This window comes from Camarhynchus parvulus, chromosome 12, assembly GCF_901933205.1.
Source record: "Camarhynchus parvulus chromosome 12, STF_HiC, whole genome shotgun sequence".
Lineage (NCBI taxonomy): Eukaryota > Metazoa > Chordata > Aves > Passeriformes > Thraupidae > Camarhynchus > Camarhynchus parvulus.
The window spans coordinates 195,482-217,722 of NC_044582.1; the positions used below are offsets into that span (position 1 = coordinate 195,482).

At 40.2% G+C, this 22,241-nt stretch overlaps 1 protein-coding gene across 6 annotated transcripts in view; it reads left to right on the top strand.

Annotated features, from left to right (window-relative positions):
• The window catches only part of FGD3 (FYVE, RhoGEF and PH domain containing 3), a 96,457-nt gene extending 78,227 nt beyond the window's left edge, over positions 1-18,230 (top strand). For all 6 annotated transcript variants that reach the window (XM_030956861.1, XM_030956862.1, XM_030956859.1 and 3 more), the window contains 5 exons: positions 2,760-2,822; positions 7,171-7,293; positions 9,570-9,722; positions 11,274-11,414; positions 17,253-18,230. In XM_030956861.1, the coding sequence (XP_030812721.1) occupies positions 2,760-2,822; positions 7,171-7,293; positions 9,570-9,722; positions 11,274-11,414; positions 17,253-17,477 (705 nt within the window). In that variant the 3' untranslated portion in view covers positions 17,478-18,230. The remainder of the gene's footprint in view (positions 1-2,759; positions 2,823-7,170; positions 7,294-9,569; positions 9,723-11,273; positions 11,415-17,252) is intronic.
• The last annotated feature ends 4,011 nt before the right edge of the window (positions 18,231-22,241 follow it).

Genomic DNA, 22,241 nt, shown 5'->3' on the forward strand with positions numbered 1-22,241 from the left:
TCTTCATAAAAGCCAAGCAGAGCAGGAGTCTGGTTTATCCCTGGCTGTGATATTAATGCAGTCTGTACTGTAATTTCTTTAATGCCAGAATACTAACCTGCATTTTTAGGAGATTATCTTCTCTCGATAATCAGCTTTGAAACTGATGTCACAGCTAAATGTGACAGAAATTGCTGTCAGTTAAAACAGGCTGAAAGTATTTCTCTAAGGAAAACTGGAGAAATACTGAGAACATTCTAACTGCAATACACTGCACTAGGTAGCATCCACTAGACATATCATCTATGGAATACTGGGCAGCAACTTTAGAGGGAAAAGTGACCCTTGTTTTTCTCTCAAGAAATGCATATGCATTCATGGATTCCTGTCTGCATCTGTAACAGCTACTAGAAATTAGCCTGTACAAAAAGAGTCAAATTGTTTTTTTCCCATCCTTGGCCATACATTTTCTCTGTTACAGTGCTTAGGACTGGTTGCAGTTCATGACCAGTGCATGCAACTCTGACCATGCTTGTGTGGTAGCAGTAGTAATTTAAGAAGGGTTTTTAGAAAACTTTAGGGTTCCTTTGTGGTTTAGTTCCTCCCTTTTCACCTGCAGCATTTACAGACTATGTGAAAGGTGTTTTTAAAACCATCTAAAAATGTTCCCAAGGAAAAGGACCTCTTTCACCACTGCTTCATCTCAGAAGAGTTGGAGGCACCTGGTGTGGTGACGGACCCAGTTTGTGCAGTTTGGAAGACTGGCAAGGAAAAGTGCTGCAGAGAGCTGTGCTCTGTGGAAGTGACATCTCTAGGATCTGAGATTGAGAATGCTTCTGTTAGTGAAATCATGAATGTTAGATGCCGCTGTTTCTTTCCCCATAGATCTGAGTGGTTCTGACAAACATGTCAATAACTGTATTGTTACCAGCTCTGAGACACTGTGAGTGGTAATGATAATGTAACAGGGAGAAGCCCTTTTGAAATATTTTCCAGGTAAGAGTAGAGGGTATTTGATTTTTAGCCCATTATTCCAAATAAACAAACAGACAAGGGGATCTGAATAGGCAACTGGAGGAATTTACTCTTTTCCCTAAATTTGCTGGGGGTTTTCTCAAGCTCTTCTTCAAACTCTGTTTTTCCTACAAGTTTTTCCAAGTCCCATCACAGCACACAGATGTCATTTTACTAGGCAGAGTAGAACCCTGCATTGATTAGGATTCCAGTGAAAAGAGCCCCCTTTGCAGAGGACTGAGGAACAGATGATGTGAACACCTCAGGGTTGCTGGGTTTTTGCAGAGGCAGAAATAGCTGGTTAGAGCTGAGTAGTGACGCTTCCCTTAATTCAATTGTATTCCCTTAGGAAGTGCTCTAGGGTGGGACAGCCCTGGTCCCAGGGGATGCATTTGCTCCTTTCTTTGTTCTAAAGAGTTGATTGATTGTATTAGAATATAAATAGACCCAATGAGGCATCAGAATGAATAGCTCTTCAATTTGGCCATTCAAACAGAGATTAAACCTTCTTGCTTTAAAATGAAATTAAGCCAGAGTGACAAAACGCACTGGCCATTTGGATAATCTTGAAATAAGAGATGTTGTCTGATTGGCAAAGGAAGAATGATCTAAGGGAATAACAGGAGAATTTGTCATAAAGAATCTAATAGTTTGAAAACCTTGTGTAAACTAGCAAACTCCCTATAAATTCGTTTGCAGATAAGGTGGTTTTCCACTCTCTTTAGAATGTAGCCTGTGATTTTGGTACTCAATGCACAAAGCTTATTTGCACTTTATATATATTCAATACTATTGAATGTATATATATCTATATATATGGCATACATATAGATATATGAATATTATATATTAACTCTATAGGAAAATATATATAGATATACAAACATCTATGTGTATTTAGTACATCTACATCTCCATAAGTGTATAAATGGAGATGCCACTTCACATTTATTTAGGGATTGAAATGTATTATGAAGAAGAGAAACTTAATGGAGTGGTGTTTTAATAGAGTAAATTTTGTTCCTCTCAGAATCAAGTACCTTCACAGAGCTTTTGCTGGTCTGGCTGGCAAGCTCCAATAGAGAAGTGTCCTTCAAACTTTGGCACTGGCTTTCTGCAGTATGTAAGGGACAGGCACAGGTTGCACCCAAAGGAAGGTTGGCAGTTCAGTGCCATCTGTAAAATCATCCACATCACAGCCCACCCCATATTTGAGGGTGGCTGAGCACATGTGCAACATGTGCACCTGGGGGTAGTGGAAGGTGTCCCTGCTCATGGCAGGGGGCTGGAACAAGATGAGCTGTAAGATCCCTTTCAACTCAGACCATTCTATGATTCTGTGATCTGATTCTATAAATTAAAGTGTGCTCACAAGCAAAGAATTGAGAGGCTGAAAGCAAAGTCTTTTTCTTTTCTCTTCCCCCCACCACCCCCACCTTGTTTTCCTTTCCTTTCCTTTCCTTTCCTTTCCTTTCCTTTCCTTTCCTTTCCTTTCCTTTCCTTTCCTTTCCTTTCCTTTCCTTTCCTTTCCTTTCCTTTCCTTTCCTTTCCTTTCCTTTCCTTTCCTTTCCTTTCCTTTCCTTTCCTTTCCTTTCCTTTCCTTTCCTTTCCTTTCCTTTCCTTTCCTTTCCCTTCCTTTCCCTTCCCTTTTTCCTTTTTCCTTTTTCCTTTTTCCTTTTTCCTTTCCTTTCCTTCTTCCCTTCCCTATATATTTGAGGAAGAATGTCCATGTTGAAACTGTTCTGTGTCATTCTCTTTCTCCTCAGATAGCCAGCACCAGCTCAGTTGAATCAATGCCAGGAGCAGATGGTGGTGGTGCATTAGGAGGGGTGAGTAATTTGAAGCTAATACTTTAGTCAGAGCAGTGTTGGGAGGTGGGTTATGTTTATTTTATAGCAGGAAAAAACAATCATACTTCAATATAGGTTTTATAGGGTTTATATCCTGCTGTCTGTGGCCTCAGCTGTGCTGTCATTAGTTTCCTGGCTAAGTTATACCCACAGCTAGTTGCCATTTGCAGCATTGGGGAATTTGAATCCTGCTCAGATGTGTCACAAAACCCAGGAAATAAACTCTTCAACCAATTTGCTGGGTTAGAAAGTCAACATTACTTTATTAACAGTGCTGGATGTGAGGGGGTTTCTCCTCAAAGCATTAATAGACTTCTTAAAGCAACATAACTCCTTCGCTAGTAGATACATGCTGCACATACATCAGAGTTGATTCCTTCAGTTTGTAGCACTGGGTTTGGAGAGGGGGAGATTTGTGTGGGCTTTTTTTGTTTGTTTGTTGTTCTGTGGGGATTTTTGGTGTCTTTTTTGTTTGTTTGGTTGGTTTTGTGTGCATGTATTTAAATTGTGATAGGGAGCTACACTGATTGAAGGGAGAAGGGCAAAAAGATACCAGGAAATCTATCTGATTAATGCTGTTGCATTGTCTAAATCAGGATTTCATTCCAGAACCACATTTTGGGTAACACTTCTTCCACAGTATGCTTTCCATGTTTCTGCTAATGCAGAGGAAGAGATGGTAGTACTTTTGTATGTCTCTGGTCTGTAAAACATTGGCTGCCACAAAAGCAAAATATACTTTCAAAGATATTACTCATTTGCTCAGTAAAATGGCTATAACTGCTGCTGAATCAAACTGAGGGTTGGAGTCCTTAATCAGGTCTATTTTTTATTGTTCTTATCTCTTTCTTCTAGAATAAAAGATTTTCAGGAAATGCCTAGGGTTAGTTGAATTTACTCAAAATTAGCCTCAACAAGAACAACCAACCACCAAAAATACCTTACCTGTAGAGATATGCTGTAGGATGTTATGTATTAGCATGATGATTTTAGGAACTAAGGAGCCATTTAGCAGCACCTCCAGACCTCTGACCAAGCTTGGAACCTTCTGGTAGAGTGCACAGTGTCAATGCAAAGCTGTTAAACAAGCCAGCAACCTGACCTATAAAAAAAACCAAGTTATAAGAGTTTGTGATTAGTGTGCTCCTTGCTGGTTATTTTTTGTCTTCACTAAATATTTTCACCTAACAATTTTTACTTTATTTACAGTCAGTTTTGCGATTAATGTTTTGTGCCTTGAGTTGCAGATGCTGTATTTAGTGAACTACTTAGAAAAAAATAAATATGTTTTAAAGTATTTTAAAAAACCCCAAGCCTACATAAAAATTTTGGTTGGTCTTAAGTATATACATTTTATTTGTAATTAAATAAAAAACTTGTATCTTTTTAGTTGATTATAAATTGTTGTGTCAGTGATTTACATATGATAGCATATCTTGATATGTTAAGTAATTTTCCTTAAATCATGTATTTAAAGAAAAATTTAATTCCTGACATAGAAAAAAAAAATGGAGTTGATCAAAAAGACAAAAATACCCCAAATTTTGTAGTATTGATTCTGGGCTCTAATTTTGCTAAAAATGAATAATATCAAGACAATAATGAATAAAAATGTTAGTTGCAGCTTCAGAAAATATGAATTTTTAGTGCTGACATCCCTTTAGTACAGCTCAGTGAGAGCACAAGCAATACATTGTGTGGTCAACAGCTTCACGTGCAAACCACTTGGTGGTAGTGGTGGCCAGCACACTGGGAGCTCCTTCCTGTGCTTCCCCAGCCTGCCTGAGAGGCTTCTGGGATTTTCTTCAGCATTCACATTCATGCTTGCATAACCAGACAATGAAGTCCTACTGCAGGAAGGATCATCTGCTTGTCTATTGCATCATGGTACCTCTTTGCTGAATTCTCTTGCCGCTCTGCACTGCTAGTGCAGGTTATGTTCAGACTTCTGTATGCAGGAGGAAATGTGAGCCTGTGGAAAATGTCTTACACATAGTCTTGCCAATATAATGTTGGCATGTAGAGAAACAAACTAAAAGATACAAAGTACAAAATCTGTTATATAATTTAAAATTATTTTTCACTTATAGTAAGCATTTCCAGAAACACTTGCTGATTGCAACCCCATTGTGGGTTGCTCCACGTAGTTAATTTATAAATGGAAAATACACCTGTAAGAGCATAATGAGAAGGAAAAGAATTGAAACTGCTTTGTAGCTCATGTGTCTGCTCATGTTAGAGTCTCGTCAGACTGTATTTATGAGTCACGTGAACAACATTGGGGCTGAATTTCTACCTGCTAGCCCAGACAGAATGAAATACCTGGCACAGAGCAGCTGTGGCTGCCCCTGGATCCCTGGAAGTGTCCAAGGCCAGGTTGGACGTTGGGGCTTGGAGCCACCTGGGCTAGTGGAAGGTGTCCCAGCCCATGGCAGGGTGGGACCGGATGGTCACTTCCACCCCAGACCATTCTGGGACTGCATGGTTCTCCGACTGTATAGCAAGTAATAAATAATGGTAACAGCAGCCTCCTAAGCCCCCTGCTTTTCTTGCTGCTCCTACCAGCTTTTTGGTGATTCTCCCCTGCATTTCAGAAGCAAATGGAGGCTGCATAGTTCACTAAGTTCAAGATGTCTGCTCACCTAAGAAGGCCTGCCACAGGCCTTCATCTTGCAGTCACATGAGTTGTACCTCTTGCTGGGATATATGCTATTTTTCCACCAAAATTTTAAAATTCAAGGAAACTGTCAAGATTTAGAGAGTTAAATGCAGTAGAGTAAAAGCAAATTAGCAGTCAAAACAGCCTAGTCTGAAAGAAGTAGATCCTGGCTCTGAGCAGATTTTATGTGACTGTTTTTTCCTGTCAGACTTAGCAGCTTCAAAACAGAGTTGGGTATATTGAGAAAGGCAAGAAATATGGCAGTTATTCAAGCTCATTATTATCAAGATGCTGAAGCGAGGGTGGCTCTATGTTACCACCTCTTTTAAAAGGCATCGGCAGTAAATAAAGTAGCTTGTGTAATAAACGACACAGTTGCAAAGTGACTATTAAATTTATCTAGGACCAACAATGTGAGTTACAATGCGTATCCTTGTTTGATACAAAAGCCTCTTTGTTCAGACCATGTGTTATGAGTATGTGGTAAGGTCACCTGAGCCATCACTGGGTGGCATGAGGGCACTGCCAGTGCAGGAAGGTCTCATCTTTTCCACAGGAATGGAAAGGGATTTTTTAAAAATTCTTTTTCAGTGTCAGTAGTTAAATAACATTTTGTTGAAAAAGTCTTTCTTTTATAATAGCTCTCTGGAATTTGCCAAGTAATAAAGACTTTTTCATTTTTATTATTTTTTTCCGCAGCTACAATAGCAATGTTTCAAACTCTTCTGTTCTCATTATATTCTGACAATGTTGAGAAATACTGTGAAATGTTGCTGGCATTCATCAAACACTTAAAGACATCTTTATACGACATGTTGTATTTTTGTGATCTGCACGTTGGCATGTTAATCATAGAATCATGGAATGGTTTGGGATGAAAGGGACCCGAAAGATCATCTCGTTCCAACCACCACCATGAGCAGGGACACTTTCCACTGGACCAGGTTGCTCAGAATCCAACCTGGCCTTAAACACCTCCAGGCATGGGAAGTCCAGTTTATGCTGGATCCAGTGATGCTATTCAGTTTGTCAGGAAATTGTGCAATAAGGTTTGCTGAGTGACTTTAGGTATTGGCTTGGATTTAGAGGCTAACCTTGCCTGGCCACCTAGACAGCAGGTCCCAGAGAGTGCAGGTCCCTGGCAGAGGTGTCCCTGCCTTCCTGAGGAGCCTTATGCTTCATCTTGTTCTGGGAGGGAGACTAAGAAAACTTATAAATTAAGCATTTGAAGTTGGGTGGTGCAAAGTCCACTCCTAATACCATTTACTTCTTCAGTCAAGCAATTTTCCCCCAAATCTTCACATCTCTTTCCCACCAAGAGAGGGAAGTTTACAGCGCACTCACAAAGTCAACATGGACCTTGGAAAAGGAAGAGGTGAGTGCTGGAAGAGAAGTTTTCTTGAGATGCCCACCTTGGCCATTCCTCCACCTCTGTGCTGACAGACAGGGAGAGGAGATTGCTCCATGGTGGTAAGGAGATGAGTGGGCAGAGAGGGGCTGAGACCACATTATGTCCTCCCGAGATGCCTGATGGTTGAGCCAGCCCTCCAGCTGAGGCAAGCAGCAGAGTCATGTAAATTCTTTCCTAAAATGATGTGAACCCCAAAGAGGATATATGAACAATGTTGCCATTATTTTTTAATCACATACTTGTACTTTTAATTTCAGAGTGATTCTTCTAGGAAATCTTCCAAATCCAAGCGAGACAAAGAGAAACAGTCTTGTAAGAGCTGCAGTGAGAGCTTCAACTCCATCACAAAGAGGCGGCACCACTGTAAGCAGTGTGGGGCTGTAAGTATCCCAGCACACTCAGCTCTTGGGTTTCTTCTGCAGAGACCATAGAAGACAATTTTTTATTTTATCAGTGCAGGGACTAAAAGACATCCTGGTTCTTGGCTAGTCATTGACAGAGCAGGTTTTTCCACTTGCTATACTCTCTGGATATCAGGGGGGAAAGCAGCAAAACTGGTGCAAGGGTCCTAGTTTGTGCTGCTTTAAAGGCAAATTCAATGCCTCAGTGGATAGAAAGAAAGGCGGTGCTTTTTGTGGGGATGGGCGTATATCTGGGGAGGGGGTTGTAGTTTGCAGAAGCAATGGCCTTTAGACAGCCTCACTTCACCCAGACAGGAGCTCTTCTAAAATGAACAGCTGAACATGCAATATTAAAGATGGTATTAAACTATTAGAGAGCATCCAAAGGAGGGCAATGAAGATGGCAAAGTGGAGCTGTGTGAGGAGCAGCTGAGGGCACTTATTCTCTTTAGCCTGGAAAAGAGGAGGCTGACGGGAGACTCACTGGGGTCAACAACTTTCTCTGAGGGGAAGAGGAGGGGCAGACTCTGATCTCTTTCTGTGATCTCTTTCTAGAACCCAAGCGGAAGGCCTGAAGTTGTGTCAGGGGAGGTTTAGGGTGGATGTTAGAAAGAGGTTCTTCCCCCAGAGAATGGTCAGGCACGGGAACAGGCTCTCCAGGGAAGCTGTCAAAGCACCAAATCTGCCAGAGCTCCAGGAGATTTTGGACAACACTCTGAGGCACAGGGTGTGACGCTTGGGGATGCCCTCTGTGGGGCCTGGAGCTGGACTTGGTGATCCTCATGGGTCCCTTCCCACTCAGCATACTCTGTAATTCTGCGTTTCTTTCCCTAAAGAAATGTGCAAAAGTGTTTTCCTCCTGCTTGAAAAACCAAAGAAAATCCATCCCAGAGGCTGGGTTACTGAAGGCCCCTAGCCACCTCCCCTAGAGCCATTTATCAATGCCTCAATTCCCTTTTTTTTTTTTCTGTAAATCAACCATGGCCAAGATGAGATGGATTTCTGCAAAATTATTTGAAACCTCATTCAGTGTTCCTAATGTAACTAAGAGTAATGTTATTTAAATAACGTTAGTCATTTGAAGTAGAGATAAATTTTCAGCTGCAGAGAGATCTAAATGTATAGTTAAGGTGTTAAAGGAAACCTCAGTCTCAGCAACTGAAATTAAATTGTGGAGGAGGCATTTCTACCCTAGAGTTGGGATTTTCAGTCTTCTGGGTTTGCTTTTATTAAATCATGAAATACATTTCTGGGGGTTTAAAATATCCCATTGCAAAGTCAGTGCTACTAAAGAAATGAAATAATGGCTTTCCCCCAGGAACAAAGAGATAACAAGAAATACAAAATCAATAATTTATCCTTAAACCATCATTTTTTGTGCAATGCCTTGTGGTGTGGCAGTAGCGTTCGAATTAAAGTTAATTTTTCTGAAGGAAAGACTATAATGTTGCTAAAAATGCTGTCTTGCTTTTTTTTGGGTAACACTTCCTGAATTAAGGCAGTCTTCTTCATATAGTAAATAAAGTCTTACACTGAGCCATATAACAACATATATGTGTGCTGTGGGTTTTTGGTTATTATTGTACAGAAATTCAGAATGGATGTCCATCAGGCTGACACCCTGGGGACAGTTTGTCTCCCTGGAGCAGGTACATTAGAGACAAATTTTTAGCATGAAAACAGGTTCTGGAGCTGAAGATCCAGCATTGTTTCCAAGCACTGGTTCCTTGGGCCCAATGTGCTATTGCATGCTCTTGGCAGCTGAGACAGACAAATAATTTTTAATGGATAATATATTGGACTGTGTTCTTAAAATAGTTGGTACTTTCTGGATTACTCAGTTCTCCGGGATGTCCTTGATTGATGAGGAATGTCAGCCACTTTTATTCTGAAAATGAGTCTTTCTTAGACCATTAAAAAGCACTAATTGCTTTGTCAACTTAAGCTCTTTTTGACTTATGAAAGCTTGTAAGAAAAGGCAAGAAAAGCAAACTTGCATGATGTTAGTCATACAGTATTTCCCCAAAGACATAAGTTTTCCTTAATTTGGTATTTTGGTATATGGCATGGGATCACGAGCTCATTAATTATTAATGGAGGTAGATATAGCGAATATTCTGTTGGTCTCTCTATCTTACATTTACATTAGCTTTCATTGAATTTTGCTTTATTAACAACCATTCTGTAAGTCAATTTCTTTGATAAAGTATTGTGCTTTAAACATGACACCATTAAACTCCATCTGTCTGTTACAGGTGATCTGTGCAAAATGCTCTGAGTTTAAGCCACTTGCAGATAACAGCCGCCATAATCGCGTGTGTAAAGAGTGTTTCCTGCAGCTCCCAGCAAGCCCCTGCAGCCCTGGGGTGGAAGCAGTTGGGGAACAGAAGAAAAGACTAGCTGCAGAGGTACAGTCTTTGGCTAAGAAACCTTGGAGACTCTCTCTTTTTTTAGTGTATTTAGTAAAAGGTAATCAAATTAGTTTTCTTTTCTGCCCTACCATGGTATTTAATCCTCTGACCTATAAATCTCATTGAACACGCTTGCAGCCTGGATGCTGTTTTTAGATGGTAAGCATTCATCATAGGATGCTGATCACACAAGGAGGCATACAGGTTTGGCAGCTAAGCTTCAGCTTCCAAACTTACAAAAAAAAGGAAAACCCTCTGACTTCTTTTTACTATGGTGTATTTCCAATCTTGAGCTGTGCATAGTAACTTTTCAAAAAATAAGATCTATTTTTTCACTTTTAATTCCACATAGCACCTCTGTTGCCTGGGGGCTTTGATAGTTTTGTACCTAAACACATCCAAGATCTCAGCAATAGGGTGAGGTAAAGCCACAGGTCCCCCTTGGCCTAAGCTGCCGGGTCTGCAGAGCACAGAAAAAGTTCTGGATCTGGAAGCTGACCCCATCAAAACCTTCAGATATGGTATCAGATATTGCCCTCTGAGGCAGGAGGTTGGAATGAGATGGTCTTTACAGTCCTCTCTGACCCCAGCCATTCTGTGATTCTGTGATATATACTCCAGCTGTGACTACAGATTATGAGTTCTTTATGGGTGCCAACACAGTCTGTGATATCTCATGACAAACTTTGCGGCACTATTTCAGTAGGAAAAGTTGCAGGTGCAAACCTGCACTTACACAGGAAGAGAGAGCCCTGTTGATCTGAAAAGCTGAGAGGCAAACCAGTGAAATGGGACCCATGGCTTTACTTCAGAAAGCAAATTACAACAAAATGCTGTAAAAACCCAAGGAAAAGTATCATTTTTCCCTCCTCTACTCAGGCTGCTAGTTTTTTTTTGTTAAATCTTCAAAGGATGAGGTAAAATGCAAGAAAGCCAGTGTATAGAAAGAAAAGATCAGTCAGGCTTTTTCTTTCCCTTCTATTTACATTAAACTACATTAACAAGCTTAGTAGAAACTGAAGAGATTGCCACTTAACAAATGTTATTAGCAGCTGCCAGAAATCTTTGGAAGGCTTCTGTGCAAATCCTAATGCAAACAGGAATTTTGATGTTCTTTTCTTTCTATGAGAGCACAACAATTTCTTCCAATTTTTTTTTTGCACTCTGATTTGGCTCCACCACGCACAAGAGGTTCTGTTAATAAACCCTTTGCATTAATTTGAAGTCATCTCCCAGCCTACTTTGCTAAGCAAGAAATGAGGTGCATCATCTTAATTACCATTTTCAATTTACTGGGTGGAAGTTGAATTTATCTTCATGTCTGCTGGGAATGGTGGTTCAGCCTCTGCCTCTGTTGCATGGAATATGCTATTTCTTAATTGTATATAATAATTATTAATTTCTTATTTGGTTTTGGCCTACCCAACATTTGCCCTCAAGTGTAATTTGACTCTGCACCATATGAGTACTTTTTATTTAATTTTAAGTATTTTGCACACTTAAACATAAATGGAAACAGCTCTGTTTTATTTTTTCTCCATCATCCAGAAGCAAAGCATCCTTGTGGCTGAAAACAGCCTCTTCAGCAGCTACCTCCACTTCCTTGAAAAAGGGAAGACTTGGTACAAAATGTGGGTGACCATCCCCAAGAGTGAACCTCTTGTTCTGTATCTGCAGGGAAGCTGCCAGGTAAGATGGCATTCATGAGGGCTAACACACAGAAAAAGAAAAGCATAAGTTTAAACGTGTCGAGCTGAGAAATGGGTCAAAGGATTTGGCTTGGTTTCAACAACAGAACTGAATTTCCTATTCTGGGTAGCACAAAGCCTCAGAGATTTTAGGTTACCTTGTTATCTGTACTTACTGCTGATACCATTGTGAGCAAATGTTAAAGCTCATTACTTTTTCATTCAATTTTTTTTTTAAGAGGACAAAACAAGGATAATTAGGTTATGCTTTAGCTTTTTTAAGGTTTTATACAGGTGTAGTCAAGGGTTATATTAAGCTGTCATTAGGGAAAGCACTTTCCTGTTAAATATATAGAGCTGCAAAGGAGGCTGGATATTGCAATTGCTGGAGCTGCTGGTTCAAGCTTTTTTTTTTAAACCTAGTTCTGGATTGATGGGATAGAGGAATTTGTGAAAATGTAGATGTTCTTCGGCCTGAAAAATTATAAAGTTCCTTGTCATAGCATCATGGGGTTTTATCTTTAATTGAAATACTTACATTTATAGAAGTTTTTTGTCTCTAAATGTTGAAGCTAACTAGCATTTGTGTGTGATGAAAATCAAGGGATAGAAACATCTATATCCAAACCAGAAATATCTGTCATGCTTCCTTAGCACTGAAGAACAACAATGCTGAAAGGAGATTCCCCATATCCAGTTTTGCATTTGGCATTTGACACATTTATACACAGTTTTGTTTTATCTCCCATGTGAGATGGAAGTAGTAATGGAACTGAATTCAGCCAGCAATTACCTCGCTGTAGTTGTAGCAATAAAAAGGTTTTCTTTTTATTAGCATCTGTTTGTGGCTAGAATCAGTCAAGGAAATAAATTTTCCCTGTGATTTTTAAAGCATTTCAGAGTAAAGCTCACCCTTTATCTGATTGACAAATACTACACCTTGTCGTTAGAGCTGTGTTCATTTCGCAGCCTGTCAGCAGGAGCACCTCTGGGTTTTAGAAAGTTTGTGTAATATTTGAAACGTAGTGCTCCAAGAGGCTGAAAGCTTGAATTTGGAGCACTATGAATTTCATGCCCCTTGGCTCCATCTGTGGTTCCAACCCCACAATGGGTAAGCCTCCAATTTGTCCTGCAGACAGCGAACTGCCTGGTTTCCCTCCTAGTCAGCGGGACATGCGTGGCTGAAATTATACATTGGAAAAGCAAACAGCCTCAGACAAACAGCCTGGCTTTGTCTGGAGCCAGGGTCTGGAGAAAGGAACAATGCTTTCAAAAGCCAAGCAGAGAGAACAGCTTCACCCGCAGAACTTTCCAACTGACGCACAAGCTGTGCCTCAGCCAAGGGCCAGTGCAAGGCCTGCATCCACACCAAGCAAGTCAGATTGTCTCACACTTGGGCAAGGAGAGTGGGAATAGAGGGAGAGAAGTTTAAATTATTTGGCCTTCTTCGCACAGAAACAACGTGTGTCATCTAAGAGGTGGTGGGGGGAGAAGTTGAGAGGAAGCAACACCCCTTACACAGTGTGATTGAGAATTTCTCCTACTGCCCAACTGATTGTTGCACTACAGCACAAATAATAATCCGTGGACATAAGTCACCTGCACTCAGTGCAAACAACTCAATGATGCTTGATTCTGCAGGCCCCACCTGACAGTCATACAAAACCACAGATGGAAGCTGGGGGAACTTCTCTGCTTCAGTTGCTGTGTACTTTGTCCATGTCCTACCAAATTTGATCTTGAGCCTCTGCTGATATTATTAGTGAGATCCTATTTTTTTAGGGAAAAAGGGTGCCTTTGGCACTGATTGTCAATTTTATGACAGTTAAGTTTAGAGGTTAGTGTCCTCAACTATTTCAGGGGTGAGAGAATTCTCCCAGTAAAGTATCAAGAAAGCAAAAGAACAAGGTTATTTATCTTACATTCCAAAACCAGCATTTACTGTCAGGAATGAGACTATAAACACCAAGTTATTATTTTCTTCAAGGGCCTGCCATTCCCATTTGTATACTTCAATGTGCATCCAACTGCAAGAAAAAATTAGGAAGTCCTATTTCTTTATATTAATCCAACATTCTTCTTAATTCTGGTTTACATAGGATACACTAAACTGCTGAGGAAAATCTCTTCCAGAGCTTCATTACTGGTGTCTGAATGTCTGGAATCAGTTGGGAGCCACTCATATGCTTAAATATTCTTTTCCCAGACATAGTTCTTTTTTGCATAACCACCTCTGTGGATCTCACAGACCTCTTTAGACCTGCAAAGAAGCATTTCAGTGCCTGAGATATGTCTTTTGGGAATAATATTACCAACAATAGTATTAAACTCTTGAAACATAGAGTGAAGCATGACTGTAGAAGTTTGAAAGTTGGGGGATTATTGTTAAGAAGAACAGAAAGAATAGCTGCCTCTTGGGAAGAAGGAGCAAACCAAGCTGAATCTGGAGCTTTGAATACAGTGAAAGCTTCTTCCTCTGCACCCCTGGCCCTCACGCCAAAGAAGGAATGCTAATGCAGGTAGAAACCTGACTCACAGGTATAAAATAGCAAGAAAACTGTTCTTTTTGCTCTTCTGTTCCAGGAGAATGAATTAATCTCCTGAGTGTTCACAGTTAAGTCTTGCATAAGACTTCACGCATGAGGTTTCCCAGCTTATTTAGGTTTGGGAATCATATCAATTTGATTTGTCCTCAAATGGAGTCACAATTTGTACAGCTGTTTGTCGTGCTCATCTCAGTGAAATTATAAGAGTTTACTTATAAGCAAAGACCCCTTCAAGTGTAAGAAGCAGCACTTTTAAGATAAGTTAGTCTTTTCAAGGGCTCCACCTGGACCATCTGCCCCTGTTGGCCTTGTAAAATGCACAGCTATTTGCAAAGCTCTGACATGAACTTACCTGAGTGAGATGTGCAAAGGCTTCCAGGATAGCTGGAAAAGTAATGGATTTTGAAGAAATACAAAGGGTAAAACTAGTATAGCTAGAACTGTACTAGTACATTAGCTATATTTATGTATATATCAGATATACATATATATATATATCAGATCAGACTTGATCCAAGAGAAAATTTTGCTTTATAAAGAAGAGAAATTTTCCATTCATTATGTAAATGTGATTTACTTTTAGAAAATAAGGGAGTAGCTAAGTTTGAAATGGACCTCAGGGGTTTTTGAGAAGTTTGGGTTTTTTTGCTTGCCTGTTGATCCTGTTTAGTAGAAGCTTTACCTTGCCCTGCACTAAACTGCTTGCCCTTTTTTGGTTCTGAAGATCACAGGAGTCTCTCGATGACTTGTGTAAGGTTGGGGTTAGATCATGAGTGGATAAAGAGTAGAGTTTGGGAAGAAAAAAACATGGATTTTCTAAGCCCACTTGGAAGTAGGAGGTGGATAATGCCATTGGTGGGTCATTGTTGTCCAAAGGGCTTATACACTGCAAAGAACTGTGCAGTGCCAGAGGCGTGTCTGTATGCAGGGGTGCCTGAAATAGAACTGCCTGTCTGGTGGCACTGAGTATTCTGTTCCCAAATCTTAAACCCTGGATGTTGCAATGGCTGTAACAAAACAATAAATACATGCTGCTCTAATGACCTAGATAAATAACCCATTTGTGTTGTGCTGCTGAGAGTCAGGATGAGTGCACAGTGCATGTGATTGCTGACAGTATTACACATCCACTAAATTTTTATCTATCACTCACACTATCTGAGGAAAATTATTGTAATCAGCCCCAAAGTGAAGCTCTTTCAGCACTGGGTATTTTGGTTTGATGAAATACCAGTATCTTGCAGTTGTACTATGTTGCACACAGAAATATTTTTTTTTTAAATACAGTCCAATCAGCCAATCCTGTAGGCTCTTAAAACAAAAACATGAATTTCATCTCTTTTATAAGGCCTGTAAATCCTACTTACATGCTCAGTATAAGGCTGGAATTCCTCATGGGTGCATAATAGCTGCTGGATTTGCTGGGCTTCAGGTAGGAGGGAAGGGCTCAGCAGCAAAGGACATCCACGGATGCTGCTGGTCCCAAAGAGAAGTCTGGATTGGGGGTGGGGTATTCCTCAAGGCCAAGTGCTTCACCTTTACCTCTCAGTAGTACAGCTTTTCAGAGATAATGTAAATCCCTTCCTTTTGGATCAGGCAGGTACAGACAAACTGTCAAAGGCAGCATATTAAGGGAGGATGCAAGACCAAAGGCAGACTGCTTAATTTGCCTGTGTCTGCACATGTTGGGTAGGTGCAACACATACAATTCAAACATCAATTTGCTCCTACAGTGCACTTTGTGGCTACAAATAATATCATTTGTCATTGCCATGGGCAACCTACAATTTTCCATTTGACAAGTCTAAATGTCTACTCTTCCAAACCAAGACCAGTGAAACAGGCATGGTTGAGCATGCATGTGCTCTTGTGCATTTGTGTTCATCAGTCTCATGTTTGCTTGCTTGAACAGTGCCACGTGTGCAGGAGCTGCTCTGTACATGCCAGTTCTTCTGCATGGGCAAGACCTTCCTTGTTTTAGGGATGTGGCTGTGGTTTCAGGGAATAGAAACTGTGCTGCATTTAGGACAACTAGTTACACTCAAATAGGAACTGAGTGTAACTTTAGTGTTTAGCCTAGAGCTGCCTTAAATCTTGTTGAACAGTGCTTGATCTTCAAGCAATTGGACTGTGGCATTTTTGCATGACAATAACAAGCAATAGATTAATAAATCAAGAAGCCTGTATTGATAATCTGTATTAATAAACTGTGATACATTTTTGACTGTATTTCTTGCCAATTTAGTTCATGTATGTGTCTGCATTAATGTGAGCAGTTTTGATACTTTAATTATTTTAGACAAAGTGTGGAAAAAGTAGGCAACTTTTTTGACCATTGTTCTCAGAGTTTTGGTCCTCTTCCAGATTTACCAAGTCATCTGCATTTGGTGTGGGCTGACAAAAGAATGACTTTTGACTTTGTTTTGACTTTGCCACTTCTCTGTGGGATGCTTCGTTAGCTTTTGTATGGGGCTGCAACACAAGCAGCTGCTACAGAAGGTGGTAGCTTTGTACAGATGCTTGATGCCTGTGTGATTCAGACTTCAGTTTGGGGACTCATCTTTAGAAACACTTTGCTGGGAGCAGTTGAAGAGGTTGCTTGGCCATGGCACACCTTGCCTTGCTAAAATATGTCTTTCTTGAGAGATTAGGAGAGGAGTTGGTTGATGCTCAAGATGTGACTGTTAAGAGAGCTGTATTGCTTCTTAGATCTGTGAGTCAATCTGGCTTTGAAAGGATGGTCAAGAATTTGAGCACTGGCTTTCTTGACATCTCTCAAAAGCATCATAAATTACTGAAAATCAAGAATTGTCTTTTCTGTCAAAGACTTTTCCCTTGCCCTTTAGTTGCCTTGGTATCTTGCAGGGTCCAGCTTTGCTTAATTGCTTCCTTTTAACCAATCCTACAAAATATCCCATGATGTTCAAAAGGGACAACATCAAACTCTTCTAGGCTGGCTCCCATTGCCTGCACCTAACGCAGAGGAAGTTTTGTAAAAGGCACACACATAAGTTACATGAAATTATATGAAAATCCCTGGCCATATTTACTGTGAAAGGAAATCAGTGCAGTGAGAATAAAGCACCACTAAATCATTGCTTTTTGCTGGTTTAAGCTGAGCAGTCGGTATTGCCTTGTCCCCGCTTCCTTCATTGCAGTGCTGAACAAGGAGCCTGGGACTGCGTCTGTATGCTTCCTGCAGTGTGTGCCTGCTGGCTCCATGCAGTGTACCCCCCCTCCCACCTCAAACTGCATTTGGGCCTGAATCCTTACATTTGTTTTCTCTCCTTTAGGATGGACGAAGCCTACGTCCAATCCCTCTGCCTGGCTATGAAGTCAGTTTACCAGGTTCTGGTGAGAAGTTTGATCTGAAGCACGTTTTTAAGCTTTGCCAGTCCCATCAAACTCTCTATTTCAGTGCAGAAGATGAAGAGCTGCAGATGAAATGGATGGAAATTCTCACCAAAGCTGCCAAAGGAGAGACTGAGGATACAGCTGAAGGGCTCAGCAACCCATAGAGCAATTTCCATTTAGTTTCTTTCCTACATGCTATAAACCATCACTTGAATTTGGTATTCATGGCACTTGGAATCTGTATGGCTTTATATTTTCATGTGTCTGCATAGGAAGTTCAGTGGTTTCTCACCTTTTATTGTACATTTTTCAAGTACAGTAGTTACCTGCCATATATTATATTAAAGAAAGAAGTAGTTATAGTTGTTGGTGGTGTCAATGCTGGTTTTAAAACAAAAGGCAAGGAGCAAAGCATTAATTTTAACAAAGGTAATGGAAAATCATCAGTCTTGTTTTCCTAAATGTATATTTTCCAGTCCTTTTGATTGCTGTTGAGTGCAGGATGTGTATATTCTGTGATTAGTTCTACAAATGCTGCCTTTTAAGTTAAATGTTGTAAAGGCTTGTGCTGGCCACTGACATTCCATTCTCTGCCTCACCCTCCTGGTAAGGTCTTTGTGATGTGTGAGCAATGTACTGAGTATTTTCCTGTTGCTAAAACCATGTCTCTGCTGTTTTGAGATGAGCTGTTCAAATGACAAATAGTGTAGAAGGGACTTGTAAAAATGACTGCAAGTGGTGCAGAACAGAACATTAAGTCTCATTGATTTTAAGCATTTGTTATATTGATTGCTTTCTTCTGGAAACAATACCTTCCTTCCTTCTATTGGAACCCATTTTGATGTAAGTGAACAAACATTTTATACTGCAAACTGGGTTATGATCAATAAACAAAAACATTTTTAGTACATACCATACAAAAAGGTGACTTTTTTGTTGTATTGGTTAATTTAAGTGGCTAGATTTTATTTATATAATTTGTAAATAATGTTTCATAAGTATTTTAAGAATTTTAAAAGACCTCAGCTAATTAACAGTATTTAGTACATAGTGTAAGAGATATTTGTATGAACCGAATTTGTAATTTAATTTTCCTGTTCACCTGTTTTTGTCTTATTTTCAAACATAAATGCTTATCTATTTAAATAAAAATTCCTGCAGTTAACTCCTGAGCCAGATTTCCAAGGCACAGCAAAGTTTAGGTCAACATTTAATATAGGTTAAAAAAAATTATAAAAGTCTAAAACAAACCAAAAAAAAAGGCATGTCTGTTCCTAGTCGTAGTAAGCATGTAGTATCGATCAAAATGAAATAAATCTGTCACAGTACTGTATTTTTAAATGGTTTGGTTCAACTTTTGTTTCCTCTTCAGCCTTCTACATTTTCTGATATTGATTGAGAGGAAGAAATGCTCCATACAGACAGAGTTTTAAGGATTGTTGAAAATTAGTGATCTGCATCAGTGAGTATTTTTCGGACCTACAGAAAAGGACTTATCCTTTTTTTGGGTTTGGTTTATTTTATACATTGGTGAATAAATCATATATCTGAAGTCCATGATGATAAAAAATAATAGGCCATGTATTTGATTATCTACTGGAAAATTTTCTTGAGACTTGCATCTTTCTTCCCTATCCACCCTCTCCCAACAGTCTACACAGAAAAGATTTCTTGAAGAGTAGCTTTTAACGTGAAAAGGAATTTTTTCCAGTGTGTGTTATTTCTTCTCCAAGCTTCCTTGAAAATGTAATGATGTAGAGTGCTTGAAAATTTACTCTTTTAGAAACATTTCTGGTTTGGAGGTGGGCTTTTTGTTTGTTTGTTTGTTTGTTTGTTTACAATGTGCTAGCATTCTCTCATTCTATGATTTTAAGCAAATCAAGGGAAATGTGCATAGTGAGTACATTAACAAACCAACATGCAGCAATGCAAGAGCAAAGCACCCTCAGGGAACAGCCCTAGGCTACGGAATGCTGTTGTAGGGGAGTCTCTCTTGGTCGGCATTGATTGACCAGCACAAGGTCCCAGAATACAGTGCTGCTGTGGAATCACAATCAAGCTCTGAGAAATCACCACACATCTCTGAAGGCTTGTCCTAAATTTACAGCAGGATCTAATCTCATCCAGATCAAAGGCTGGAGGGTTAGGACCTTTGTTTCATTCTCCTTCCTCATCTTCTCTCATTTGGAAGGAAGTAGGAACTGCCAAAGCTGAAGAAATAGGTGTTGCTGACAGTATTTGTCATAAAAGCTGTAAGCTTTAGACTTTCCTTTGTCATAAAAGCTGTTCTTCTTAGCTCAGCCTGCTTATGTGCAGAGGGTTAGCACAGGGATTAAGCATCCCATAAATACTACATATGCCTTCGTATTAGTGCATAAATAAGACTTAAGCCACTACTAGCCCCTTTCTAGCTCTGCATAGAGCTGAATTATATATGCTGGCCATAAGACCTGAGAAAAAAAATTTAAATGTGGCTGCAGCAATTAAGTTCAACCAGGGGACTGAATTTTTATTAAGTGGGGATTAAAAGTATAATACCCATAGCTGCAGTGTCCTGACATCAGCACATTTCACAAAAGATGCCAAAATCTCACAATAAGCCAAGAACCTTCTCTATGCATGAGGGATGTGGCCTGTGGAGCTGCAGCAACAAATCTTCTCCACTTTGATGCTTGCAACCATGAAGTAAAATCCACCAGGTCTTTCTGACTCTGCCTGTCAGGTCAAGGCACTGGACCCTGTCTGCCAGATAGACACAACATTCTTGCTCGGAGCATGGCTGGGCCAGAATTAAACCAAGCTGTGGTGCTCTGGGCTCTCAGGCACTGCAGGATGCCAAAGTTCTGCTGTGTTTGGGAGCTAAACCTCACAAATCTTGTGAGAGCTTTCTTGGTCCTTCCTGTCAACAGCTGGATAAACCTTTCCTTTGCTTCTCCAGGAGCTGCTGTCTCTCTCCAAGGTGCCCATCATCTCTTGCCTGAATTAAACTGATGTCTGTCATTTTTTCCTACATTTTTTTTCTGTAAATTGGCAATCACAGATAAAGGGTTTGAACAACCCTGGATTTCTTTCAGGAAGATTTCATTAACAAATCAATTAGCTGTATTTAATCTCATTCCCACAAATTTTTCATTCTGAGTGTTTATTTATTAATTTTCCTATTAAAATGTGGTGTTATGCCTTCAGAAAGAAGAGCTGGTAAAGGCAAAAATACAAAGAACTGGCAAGAGAAAAAGGCAGTGTCAGAGCAGACAGATGGGTCAGTCTCCAATTATTTATTTCTTTCCTAGAGGTGGGATGCATGTTGGTGGGTGGCTTATTTTGTAGATGGTGAGAAAGTGAAGTGATCAGGATGAGGAATGACATTGAACTATAACTCTGAGAAACACAGCATTCCAGAAATTATTTGGATCCAGTTGATTCACCTACATCATCTCCACCTACATTTGAGCCTTTGGTACTGTACAAGCAATACCTGAGCTCTACCGCTGTCATCTTTGAGCTTGGACGAGACTCACTGTCAACACCAAGACTACACAAAATCAAACCAGTCAGTGAAGAGGTTTTATTTGAAATCAATGTCTCCATTCAAAATGATAAAGGAAGTTGTGGTTTTGCTAAATGATGTGTGACCTTTTAATGTCTCTGGCCCCAAATTGCTCATGGGTATCTAAAGGATCAGGGGTATAGTGTCCAGGGTCCATCAGGGGCAAAGTTGGCATGGACAAATCTACTAAGAAACAGGAAAACTGGGAAATCTGCTGTGTCTGCTTCAGACTATCAGCACCAGGGAAAGGGAATCTGGGCCAGGTTTTCACAGAGGCAAATGGGACTGATTCATTCAGATGGACTATTTATTATTCATCTTAATGTCTTATAAAAAGGCTAGATTTCAGTGTGCTCATTTGGTTTACTCATCTTCCAGCCTCTGTTGGCTGTGATGGGTTACACAGGTTCATTGACTGAGGGTTTAGGAGAACTAGTGCCACCATGTCAATGCCTGGTTGTGATCAAATAAGGGTTTTTGCTAAATCATAGAATTACAGTATAATTTGGATTGGAAGGGACTTTAAGATCATCTTGTTCCACCTCCTACCATGGGCAGGGACATCTTCTACTATCCCAGGTTGTTCCAAGCCCCAGTGCCCAACCTGGCCTTGGACTCTCACAGGGATGGGGCAGCCACAGATTCTCTGGGCATCCTGTTCCTGGGCCTCACCACCCTCACAGGGAAGAATTAATTTATTTCTTAAATCTGAACCCCATGAGTCCTCATGAGGTGAGCACAATCATATACATGTGTGTAAAACTGCTTCTAAAGGTGATGCAAGGGAGGGAATGTGAATCCCAGATCTTTTTGTTTTGTTTTGTATCATGGAATTCCTTGTCACTGACAGATGCTCACAGCTTCTTGAGAGAGAAAGATGACAAAGCTGTGAGTTTCTTGTTTGATGCTCAAGCTGCTCAGAGAGATAAAATACAGTAGAGCAGTGAAAATGAGGGATATGTTTTTATGTCCATTATAAGCATCTTCAGAGGTGGAACAAAGTAGTCACTGTGCGCTGGACCACACTGGGACTGTGTGTATGTCCTTCTCCAACAGTGATGTGGAGATGAGGCTTGTGGATTTGGGAGGTGAGCACCTGTACCTGCCCAGAGCACACAGCTTAGCCAGGTGAGAAACCTGTCTCCAAAGCAGATGTGAAGGAACATGTGTGACTGCCAGCTGCCTGATGCTCAAAGATATCCCAAGCTAGAGACGGCCTGGCCTTTAATAACCCCTTAGAGGATTTTTGACCTAGAACTTAATCAATGATATTTTTCACTGTAATTTGTTTTTTTAATATCCACAATTATCTTGTGTCAAAGAATTCTGTACCTAGACCCCACTTTGGCTAGAAAGCTTCTTCCCTTTTTTGAAGCTGTAG